The sequence below is a fragment of the Vigna umbellata genome, chromosome 1 (assembly GCF_029865625.1).
Source record: "Vigna umbellata cultivar VRB3 chromosome 1, Vumbellata_1.0, whole genome shotgun sequence".
In the NCBI taxonomy this organism is placed as follows: Eukaryota; Viridiplantae; Streptophyta; class Magnoliopsida; order Fabales; family Fabaceae; genus Vigna; species Vigna umbellata.
This window is the reverse complement of record NC_142165.1, coordinates 66,108,673-66,120,905: the sequence shown is the minus strand read 5'-3', so window position 1 is coordinate 66,120,905 and position 12,233 is coordinate 66,108,673. Positions and strand designations below refer to the sequence as shown.

Genomic DNA, 12,233 nt, shown 5'->3' with positions numbered 1-12,233 from the left:
ACATTACAAGCCATAGAAAAGTCCTTGTGATGACAAATTGCTTGTGAGTTTGATTGATTGTGGTTAAATGAAAGGCAAAATTGATTTATGTGACATTGTGATAGTAGAGTGAATGAGTCACCTCTATATACACCTGTGTGTTTGAGAGATACATTTTTCCTTGGTGAGGAGTAGTCCATGTATGTATGATTACATCTTTGCTTGGTTGATTGATCATTCATGAGGATAGCATCTGTGGAATATTCTGTTATTAGGTGAGCACCACAATGAGTTAATTGATTTAGGGCATTTATTCATCTTGATTGATATTCTTTATAATAAGCTGATATGAGCGATTACTTGTCTTGAAAGAAAAGGTTTTGAAATGTGTTGAAACCATTGTATTGACTGTTTGAAAGCTAAGTTACATTTTGTTTGCTTGAGGACAAGCAAAGTTCTAAGTTTGGGGTTGTGATAACGGTTGAATTTACTGTTATTTGATACTTAATTTTGATACTAAAAACACCCTTTTTGACTTAGAAACTAACTTGAAATCATAGTTTTGTGTGAATAAGAGAGTTGAAGGTGAATTTAATGATTTTATGCTTGATTTCCTTATTTTCAACAGGAATTGAAATGATTTGGAAGAAGAGTTGAAGTAGTAAGGAGTTGGAACTCAGGAAGAGCTGGAAAAGCATCAGAAAGGAGGATCGCAGCAACGCTGAGCGCCATTTTAGGGGCCCTCAGCGCTGGAGTACACTGTCTCACGCTTGGCTGCCCTTTTTCTAAAGCCCTTAGCGCAGGAAGTCCCTGGCTCGCGCCTAGGCTCCCTTTGTGGGGCGTTGACCGCCACTTCCTCGAGTCGCACCATGCCTACTTGCCTTTTGAGCTGACCTTGAGCGTCATATGATTCGGCACGCCGCTTGGGCGCCCTAAGTGCGGCGCTGAGCGTCAGTTTCGTGGGCTTGGATCCGTTTTTTGTTATTTTTATGTTCTATTTAAGGACTTGGAAGTCCTAGGGATTGTATCTTTTGAAAGAAGAGGCGCAGAAATACACCCTTTAACCCCTCAGAGGCGGATTTGGATGCGGAAGCTCCTATCTTTACCTCAACGCTGGAGTACACTGTCTCACGCTTGGCTGCCCTTTTTCTAAAGCCCTTAGCGTAGGAAGTCCCTGGCTCGCGCCTAGGCTCCCTTTGTGGGGCGTTGATCGCCACTTCCTCGAGTCGCACCACGCCTACTTGCCTTTTGAGCTAACCTTGAGCGTCATATGATTCGGCACGCCGCCTGGGCGCCCTAAGTGCAGCGCTGAGCGTCAGTTTCGTGGGCTTGGATCCGTTTTTTGTTATTTTTATGTTCTATTTAAGGACTTGGAAGTCCTAGGGATTGTATCTTTTGAAAGAAGAGGCGCAGAAATACACCCTTTAACCCCTCAGAGGCGGATTTGGATGCGGAAGCTCCTATATTTAACTTCTAGGGTTTTATCTTTCATTCTTTTCCATTATTCATCTAGTTTCACCATGCCAATGGTGAACTAAATTCTATTTGTTGTTGGGGAATGATGTAAATCTTTGTAAACTCTCATGTATTGAATTGATTCTTAATTATATATTCTTCTTTCATTAATTGTTAGGATAATTCTTCTTCACTCATTGCTTGCTTTGTTTAACTCATTCATTAGCATGATGTATGATTTGCATGAGTACCAAAAAGTATCTTACAATTCAGGTTCTGGAGAATTATTGCCAGAAGCAGTATTGCTCAGGAATGGGGGTATGAGTGCTGGTTGTCTTAAGCTACTAATCGTAATGCAGAATTAATTGTTAGGGATGCAAGGAATTGTGACCTAGTAATTAAGAATATGCTTTCTTTGCCGAGAATCGGATTTTAAGTACTTTAGATAGTGACATTGACATTAATGAAGAAGTAGAATTCGTATATACATGAGAGTAAACTAGGTGAAATCTAATCCCAACAACATATTCATCCCATAATATCAAATTCATCTGTTCATCTCTGCACTTTTGTCCAATTGATCAAGTTGCATGCATATTTACTTTTCTGTATTTGCATTTTAAACCAAAAGATTTTGTTTCCAAGTCTTATTTAATCAAGAAATCACATAACTGTTTAGGTCGTGAGTCTCTAGGGAAACGATACTTGGTTTTACCATGTTTATTACTTGATACGATTCGGTACACTTGTCGGAGTCTTAACAATCTTACCATTCTCAATCTTTGTTGGTTCAAAGGGGCCATTGATAATAGCATCCCAAACACTTTTGTCAACTGATTTCAAGAAAATTTTGATCTTTATCTTCTAAACAGGGTAATTTTCACTCGTAAATAGTGGTGGTCTATTTGTGGATGCACCGTCTCCAAAGGTCTAAGATATATTGGCCATCAAGATCGATTTAATCAATTAAGCAGTGAAAATAATCGATTAAAATTTGACTAATTTTCAAATTCCAGCTCTGGTGCCAATTGTATGAAAAGTAATGCCTTATATCTCAAACCAAGAGGGGAGTGAATTGGATTAGCCTTTTTTAAATGATCATTTCAAAATCTTTATGAGTTATTTGGCTTTCTTGAAATCAATAAACAAAAAGCGATGAATCAACAATAAAAGAGAAATAGAGAAAGATTCAACACAAACAATCTATACTAGTTCGGCTAATCCCAAGCCTACATCCAATCTTCCTTCAATAACCTGGGTTGAAGGGATTCCACTATAATTAATTGAGTTTATAGAATACAGAGATACTCATCTCAATGTACTTCTCTCTACACTCAAAATCAATATAGCAATACAAGATATGAATAACCTCATTCTCTTACACAACTGAGAACAATCACAGCTCTCAACCCTTGGCAAACCTGCACAGGTACACAATCACAAATTGTTTATGATAATCTGATCTTCAAGTCACACTCCTCTAGAGTAGATCAAATCATAACAGCTTAAGCACAATTTCTTAAAAGAATCTTGATGGGTAATCAACCAATGAAGCTTTGATTCTCCCAGATCATTTTTTGAACACTCTGTAATCAAAACTCAATGGAGTGTGTGTGTGTGTCTTAACGCATTATAATCGATTAAGGTTTTTATGTAATCTGTTAAACTTTTTTTTTCTGTTTTAACGAATTATCCTCAACATGTAATTGATTATATAAGCACATAAGCCAGTTATTAATTCAATTAACAATTATAACAGATCAAGCTTTAAATGCAAAGGATTAGACAAAATAAACTGATTTAATCGATTAGCAAACTATGTAATCGATTAATCCTATACTTAAGCAAATTGTCTATCACATTTTCATTCTAAACATATTAACTCACTTATGAAAAAGATTTTGGCTAGCTTTCTGTTTTAATCGGTTATATACCCTGTATAATCGATTACTACAGAACAATTTGTCCATGTTAAGCTTATTAAGTGATCTAGTGAAATCTAATAGATCATATACTATGTTTCATCAATTATTTCAACCAAAAATGAGATATTCAATTTGTTTTAAGCATGATTCATTTAACACTAATGAATTCATATATCAAGCACAAACAAGATAAAGATAAAACAATTGTTAGTCGAAATCATAAAATCTTTCTTTTGTTCATCATAAAAAAAGATATATAAGAAGATTAAAGTTCTCCTTATCAACACAATTCATTACCAATTTAAATTCATATATTGTACTAACCTCGTCAAACCATAATGCATGTGCAACATTTCACACATAGTAAGTGAGGAGAGATGTATCGAGTGGACCTTTGGAAAATCCATCAACTTCCTCTTCACTGACATTCCCATCCTCCCACTCCTAAACATGATGTTACTCTTCAATAACATTAGGCTCCTACTCATGAATATTAGTTTCTTTCTCTTTTCTCTAAGTTGATGCACTAGGTCTTCTCCTTATTTTCCTTTGAGAATAATTTTCTCCTTGATAAGAAGATACACTTTGCGTTCTAGTCATATCTACAAAAACACAATAATTTATCAAATCTTCAAAAAAACAACAAAATAAATAAATAAATACCATTAATTAATATAAATTAAAAATAAAAATTATTTCAAATATGTTGTTCAAAAACCGTTGAAGGCCTCACCAATTTTTTCATATCAATGCACATCAAGCCAAACCAACATGGTTGAAAGTGTATAACTATGCAAATGTTAACAAAAACGAACAGATACCTTAGTTTTGCGTGCTTTGAAATAGTGTTCGTGCAAAGGGTGCTGTAGTGGCATAAAACTTTCTTTCTGCATGCAAGAGTAGAGCAGTGGTGAAATGACACGAAAAGAAAAACTGGAAAAAAGAGAAAAAGAAAAACAAAGAGGAGTAGATGAGAACAAAGTTAAACAAAAAACAAGATAAAAAAAATGGAGTTTAAAAAAAAAAGCTTAGTTAGATTAAAAGCTTAGTTTATTTCTCATAATTTGTGTCTGCCAAACGAATTCTAAATTTTACTTTTATTAAAAATTCGTAAAATGACATCCAGAATTTGGTTTCTAGAAAACTAAACTCTATTCTAACGGTAAGTAAGTAAATATAACGGACAGTAAATATGAGAAATAAAAAACGTGTCATAAAAGAAAAAAAATCTACCAAATTCTAAAGTGGGAAGAAGCTACACTTCAAAAAGTGCAACTTGCATTGGTGCTTGTGCCTCACATGGAATGGATGGTCCCTATATTCATTAACTCGAATCTGGATGATGCAGTCACTCGTGTAGTTCTTCTGATGGCTTCCAACGCAGTCCGAGTGTTATCTTTTTGCTTTGAACTCCTTTTTCTCATCCTTCAACTCCCTTTCTCTTCTGTGCTACAACCTGGCACGACCCATGGATTCTCAATCCAAGAAGCAACTGTTTACGATCTCCAACTTGCTTTCCACAAAAACCAATTAAGCTCTAAGCAACTTGTTGAATTCTACCACAAGCAAATAGAAATCCAAAACCCTGTTCTGAGAGGGGTGTTGGAGTTAAACCCAGATGCTCTCGCACAGGCAGACAAAGCGGACCAGGAGAGAAAGACCAAGGCACCAGGGTCTCTTTCAGCACTGCATGGAATACCCATTTTGGTTAAGGATAACACTGCAACTAAGGATAAGATGAACACCACTGCAGGTTCTTTTGCTCTTCTGGGCTCTGTGGTGCGTAGAGATGCAGGTGTAGTCACTAGGTTAAGAAAAGCTGGGGCTATCATTTTAGGGAAGGCCACACTCAGTGAGTGGTCACATTACAGGTCAGTTGATGCACCCAATGGTTGGAGTGCCAGGGGAGGATATGGAAAGGTGCTTCATTTTCCTTCTTCTTTTATTAGGTTTAATTATGCCAATTTCTATGAATTAATTAATAGTCGTTTCTTAATTTTTTTTATCCTAAATAATATTAAACTTTTTATTGTTTGCTTAGTTTATTTTAGACTTTTGTAGAGGTTCGAGAAGGAATTCAAATTATGCATGTTCCAGTACCAAATAGTTAGAAATAATAGTTGTTAAATAGTTGTGTTGGTTGTCAAATTATGTTTTTCTGATATATTTAACTAGTTAAAATTTTTAATTCGGTTGAAGGCAAGTTCAAATTAGATTTAAACAAATGCGCTTTCGGTTGTCTTGTATCATAGATATGAAATTTTAATATCTCATTATGAAAACTCCACTAGCTTAAATGATCTTTCACTTATAATGAGCATCTTTCACATCCATTCATTTAACATTTAATGATTCACAGATAACATTGGAGGATCATCCAGTGAGTGGAAAAAGTCAAAGTGAACTTCATCATTTTATTATAAGACATTAGTTGATTTTTAAATGCAACTTTCAGTTTTGATTATTGGTTAAAGGCTTTTAGTTTTAGTTAAATGTCAAGTTTTAGTCGTCTTAGTGTGGTTAATTTGAATATGTTCCGGATCAAAATTAAAAATGAGTTGGTTTGAACTCAAGGTTGAATTGAGTTCATTTTGAGTTACAATTTAAGCTAAGCTATAATGAATGTTGAATTAAATTGATCACCGATACGAGAATACTATTTTAAAGGTTGATATGAAGTCAAAGGATGAGATGAACCACCTAGAACAATTTTTGAGATGGCCTAGTCCAAACGAAGGTAATAATAAGTCGGCCATAATTGAAGGTGGAGACAAGGAACCTGAGATGAAGGTGGAGATAAGCCAACTCGAGATGAAAGTTGAAACGAATCGACCACGACCTAATATGGAGACGTGAAGGACTAGCATGAGCTAAAGGTTGAGATGGACCAACCCGAATCCAAGATTGTGTTGAGCTTGTCTGGACAAAAGGCAAAGATATGTTAGACATCAACCTTTGACCTAGGTTGAAGGTTAAGACGAGTCGGTTTAGACCAAAGGTTAAGATAGGCTTGAATCGAAGGTCCAGACGAGTCACTCCAGATTGAAGGTCATAAATTGATCAGTCTAGTCAAAAGGTTGAGAAAGCCTGACCTAGGAAAATGTCGAGACGGACCAATCTGGACCGAAGGTCGACAGGAGTCAATCTAGGATGAAGGTAAAAAAGGACTAGTCCAAGGCCGAAGGTCGTGACACCGACCAATTAGGACAAAAGGTAGAGACGAGTCCACCCAGGAAAAAGTTTGAGACATGTTCGCCTAAGGAACATGTCGAAAATTGTTGACTTAGGAAAAAGTTTGAGACGATCAGCTCAGGCTGAAGGTTTAGATAGGTCAACCTAGGCCAACCTAGGCCAAAGGTTGAGACGTGTTGAAGGTCGAGTCCAGGCTTATATTTCAGCTGAGTTAGTTGGACCAAAGGTCAAGATAAGTTGACATTAATGAAGGTCGAGACGTGTCGCTCGAGCTGAAGGTCAATGTTGGGTAAAGGTTGAGTCTAATTGGCCTAGGTTGAAAGTTGAGTTGAGTCAACCCAATTGAAGGTTGAGTTGAGTTTGTTTGGGCTATTTGGACCAGTTAGCTTAGGTGTAAGGTTAAATAAAATCATCTTGGGAGGAAGGTTGAGTTGAGTCAACCTAATCTATATTTGAGTCAAGTAAACCCAGACCCATAGTTGAGTCGAGTCAACCTAAACCCATAGATAAGTCAAGTTAGTCTAAGTCAAAGGATAAGATGATTCATTATTGGTCGAAGGTTGAGATGACTTGGCACAAGCCAAAAGTCAAGACAAATCAGTTTAGGTCGAGTTAGAGCCAAGTCGGCATAGGTCAAATGTCAAATAAAGTCGTTTGAGCTGAAGATACTTAGCCAAATTTGGCCTCAAACATCCAGGCATCCGGCCTCCACTATTCGGCCATTCGACCTCAACTGATCGGTCATCCGGCCTCACAAGTACTTAGTCAAATTTGGCATCAACCATCCGGCCATCCGGCCTTAATTGGTCGACCATACCTTGGCCTCAAAGGAATCCCGGCCGGCTTCACCGAAGGTCCGCGACCGTGGGTCATCACGAAAGAAATCCCGACCGATCTCACCAAAGGTCGGCGACCGTAGATCTTCACCAAAGGAATCCTGGGCGGCCTCACCGAAGGTCGGCGACCGTGGATCCTCACCAAAGGAATCACCGCCGGCCTCACCGAAGGTCGGCAACTGTGGATCTTCACCAAAGGAATCCCGCCCGGCCTCACCGAAGGACCGTGATCGTGGACCTTCACCAAAGAAATTTTGGCCTGCCTCATCGAAGGATCAATAGCGTATCCAGCTCAACCAATAAAGGCAAGACCCGTTTTTCCAACCACCCATTGTGATCAATGAATAAAGAGGACATAAAGACAAAAGCCAACCGGAGAACCCGTCCTTATCAGAAAGGTCTTGTACAGAACCCCTTCGCAGAATAACATCATGCTCGGGCTTCGGGGGCTTGTGTACCGTACGGTCCTCATGGGGCCGTCCTCCAGAGGTCGTCCTCACGCGGTCGTCATCCTGCGGCCGTTGTCCCGTGGCCGCCCTCCCGTGGACATCCTCCTGTGGCCGTCCTCCCGCGGTCGTCATCCTGCGGCTGTTGTCCCCCGTGGTCGTCCTCTCGTGGCCATCCTCCCGTGGACGTCCTCCCATGGACGTCCTCCTGTGGCCGTCCTCCATGGTCGTCCTCTTGAGGCTGTCCTCCCGTAGTCGTCCTCCTGAGGTTGTCCTCCCGTGGCCGTCCTCTCTTGGTCGTCCTCCTAGGTCGTGTCCAACGGTAATGATTCATTATGCCCCTAATGCAGATTAAGGTGTGATTGGGCCGTCATTAGGCCAGCGAAAGGTAAAGGTTCATCACCAACTAGTATAAATAAAGGTCTTAGGTATGACTTTAGGAGAACGATGCACATTATATGCATGACATGCTTAGCTAACCGATCGATTATATTACTAACTTGAGCTTCAGAGTGCCTTTGACAAGTATCCGCCCGCACGGCTATGACGAGAAGGTGGGAGAGCGAATACAACTTGGATGATAGAAGACCACTAAGAAGTTCGTCCGGTCTTCAAGACAACTTGTATTGCTTTGAGCAAGGGACTTCTACCCTATACCCGAAACAAATCACATACAATATGGTAATAGGGTATTATAATTGCATTAACATAGTTACTTTGTTAACCGTAATTGTGGAATTATGGGTAAATTAATACCTTTATGATGGAATTATGGGTAAATTATGTATACCTTTATGATGTAAATGATAAAAGATGACAAGTCTTTTTATTATAAAAAGATACTAATGACTTGAAAATAGAATAAAGATGAAGTAGAAAAAAAAAAGGCAACAGAGATTAAGAGGTTACTTGGAATAGCTACCTTATAAGTTTTCTTAAAAAGGAAAAATAATTAACTTCTTCACATGTTAAAAATTTAAAAGTAAAAAAATATTTGAGAACATTTTTATAAATTAATTCATGCATAAACTAATTTTAATTTATATATGTTATGGCAGTGATGTTCTCATATTCAGTCTTCATTTCGTTTGATTAGATTAATACGAGTAGGACTTCAACGATGACAATTGTAATTAAACAAAACAATTATATAAATTGGTTGAACGAGACTGATATTGTGTGAATGATAAAAAAAAATAAGGAGTTCAGTGAGTGATTTTATTTTGCAGAATCCATACACAATGGATGATCCCTGTGGATCCAGCAGTGGATCTGCAATATCAGTAGCAGCCAATTTGGTGGCAGTTTCGCTTGGTACAGAAACAGATGGATCTATTTTATGCCCTTCAGATTCTAACTCAGTAGTTGGTATAAAACCAACAGTAGGACTCACCAGCAGAGCAGGGGTAGTTCCAATCAGCCCAAGACAAGACACTGTTGGGTATGTCCCAGTCAATGTCATCATTTTCTTCACATCATGCCCTTTCCGAGCATAATCAATTCCCCTGTTAAAATCATTTGAATTAGATTAAATGTGTAACATTCAAGGGGCTGGTGCAGACCAATATGCAGGACTGTAGCAGATGCTGCTCTTGTTCTTGAAACCATTGTAGGAATTGACACCAATGATAAAGCAACAATCAAAGCATCAAAGTATATCCCAAAAGGAGGCTATGCTCAATTTCTAAGGAAAGATGGACTACAAGGAAAGAGACTGGGAGTGATGAGAAATTTCTATGATTATGGAAAAGATACTTTTCAGCACGAAACATTTAAGCTACACCTGAATACATTAAGGTAATGAAAATATATATCTACTTGTCAAGAATATTAGTTATGATTATTACTGTACTCAGTCTCATGTGCTTCTTACAAATTCAGGGAAAAAGGAGCAATTTTGGTTGACAATGTGGAGATAGAAAACATTGATGAAGTTTATAGCGGTCCAAGTGAAGGTATTGCTTTGGCATTTGAATTCAAATATTCCTTGAACGCATACCTCAAAGATTTAGTTGCTTCCCCGGTGAGAAGCTTGGCCGATGTGATAGCCTTCAACAATAAACACCCAAAACTGGTTAGTGCATGAGAATGTAATATCTAGTTAATGTACAAATGTAGATACAATATAAAAAATATACAAAACACAAATCCATTTTAATAATATGAAAATATACAAGATTAAATATATTTTTTATCTCCAAACTATTAAAAAAAATTATTTTTATGTCTAAACTAAATTATAAAATATTTTATTTAAAACATCTTATATATGAATAAATTGTACGAACAATGTTTGTCATATGACAAGCTAAATTTTACTTAAATTATAATATAATATTTTTATATTTTTGGTTTGGGACGATGTTTTACATAATTTTTGTAAAAAATATTTTATAATTTGATTTAGAAATAAAATATGATTTTTTATAATAATTTAAGGACAAACGATATATTTGACCCTAATGATGAATAATTTAAATTAAAAAATAAAATAATATAATTAAAATACCAATTTATAATTTGTTAAAAGAATTTTTCTTATTAATATTAAAATATCACCTCTGATTTAGTATTGTTTTCGTAAAATAAAGAGTTGTTTCTTCTAAATTACTTTCAAAATATTTTACTAGAATGATGTCTAGATTTAAGGATAATTTTTTTAAATAATACATTAAATAAAATTTAGAAAAAATTTAAATTTGTTATAATTATACAAGTGTTGCTGGGAAAATTTTAAAAATGGGAATATATACTATAGAGGTGAAAGTCAAATTGAAAAGAAACACCAGTATGAAGTAGATATTGAGGAACTGTTTCTGTGATGTGTTTTTGATTAACCTATGATTGGTTGGTAATATAGCAACTTAGTATTGGTACGGAAATGGCAGGAGAAAGTTAAGGAGTATGGACAAGATCTCTTGGTGCATGGTCAGAATACAAATGGAACTGGGACACTGGAACAAGCATTATTAAACTTGACAAAATTGTCAAAAGATGGGTTTGAGAAAGCAGTGATAAGAAATAAACTTGATGCGGTTGTTGTACCTGGTGCAATCTTTAGTTCTGTACTTGCTATTGGAGGTTATCCTGGAATAACTGTTCCAGCAGGATATGAAAAGGGTAGGCCATTTGGAATTTGCTTTGGAGGTTTGAGAGGCTCTGAGCCAAAGCTCATCCAAATTGCCTATTCCTTTGAGCAAGCAACCATAATCAGGAAGCCTCCTCCTTTTCGAAAGTTATAAGCAATGTTTTATCATTCATGTTATCATTTATTTATGGATTGTAAAATTAAAGAATGGGATTCCTATAGTAGTTTGAAACTTATCTATGACTGTAATATTTATGTATCCTCGTTTAATTTTTAATATTGAATTTTTAATTGATCGTTATACTTTCAAATAATATTTTAATTAGAATTTATAATAATTGAGTTTATTAAGCATGAGATATGATAAAAATAGATTTTTAGTTGTATAAATATTTTTTAGATATTTTAATATGTGTTATTGTAGTTGTAGTTAAATTGAACTTTCTGATATATAAAAATAAATTAGTTAAAATTTCATAACACTTTAAAGATAAATCCAAGAATAACAAATAATCAAAATCATACTAAGTTAAGACAATATTGCATAAAAAATGTAAGAAAAACATTAAATAAAAGTGAAAATTTTTGACTAAATTAGACAACAAAAATTGAATCTTGCAGTTTTATTTATTTTCTTACAAAAAGACCTTTGATAATTTATAAATATTTATGATAAAACAATAATTTGGAAAAAATAGATAAATATTTTATTTGATATTGTTAAATAATTACATTATTTAACTATATAAGTAAATATTAAAAGATAATATTTGCCAATCTTTTTTAATCTAATAAATATCTTTTTAAATATTTTTATATCTCCACAATAATAAAATATATCTTGAAGATATTGCATTGTTTAGAAGATAATTAGAAGGGATTACATTATCAAAAAGAAAATTATAATAACAGAAAAAACCAAAATAAAGTCGAGTCCAATTTTTATATAAAGAGACATAGGGAAACACATTAGGGGAGCTTAGGAACCCTTGGGGTTATAATTTCGTCCTTTCTCTTCTCTCGTGTTCTTCACCTTCTCTTCTTCTATTTTAATACTATTTCTACATTCCATTGAGTGTTAAGCCTATAGGGTTGATTCTACTATAATTTCTTAACTGGATTTTGAGGTTAGATTAATAAATTTGTTTGTTCTTTTGATTCTTGTTGTGATTTATTTTTATCTATGTCTTTTGTTTGTTAATCAAGTAAAAGTAATGATTTTTACATTGTGGCAAGTTAGCATGGTGTTAAATCTACATAACATACCAATCATATGAGTCTAAGAGTTTTTAATTTTAATTGAGAATTTACT

At 35.5% G+C, this 12,233-nt stretch overlaps 1 protein-coding gene across 2 annotated transcripts; it reads left to right on the top strand.

Annotated features, from left to right (window-relative positions):
- The first annotated feature begins 4,638 nt into the window (after positions 1-4,638).
- Positions 4,639-11,224, top strand: LOC124844948 (Amidase family protein). Of its 2 annotated transcripts, none has more exons than XM_088104087.1 (5): positions 4,639-5,279; positions 9,063-9,274; positions 9,382-9,630; positions 9,715-9,907; positions 10,722-11,224. In XM_088104087.1, exons 1-5 carry the CDS (start codon positions 4,659-4,661, stop codon positions 11,073-11,075), a joined length of 1,629 nt encoding a protein of 542 aa, XP_087960213.1. In that variant the 5' UTR covers positions 4,639-4,658; the 3' UTR covers positions 11,076-11,224. The 2 variants fall into 2 exon arrangements, with proteins under 2 accessions (XP_087960213.1, XP_047177923.1); XM_047321967.2 differs by having other exon boundaries at positions 4,641-5,279; positions 9,394-9,630.
- Positions 11,225-12,233: the final 1,009 nt, after the last annotated feature.

Coding starts and splice junctions, on each gene's coding strand:
- LOC124844948 (XM_088104087.1), top strand. CDS start 4,659: ATGGAATGGATGGTCCCTATATTCATTAACTCGAATCTGGATGATGCA. Junction 9,275..9,381: donor CCAAGACAAGACACTGTTGG/GTATGTCCCAGT, acceptor GTAACATTCAAG/GGGCTGGTGCAGACCAATAT. Junction 9,908..10,721: donor ACAATAAACACCCAAAACTG/GTTAGTGCATGA, acceptor CGGAAATGGCAG/GAGAAAGTTAAGGAGTATGG.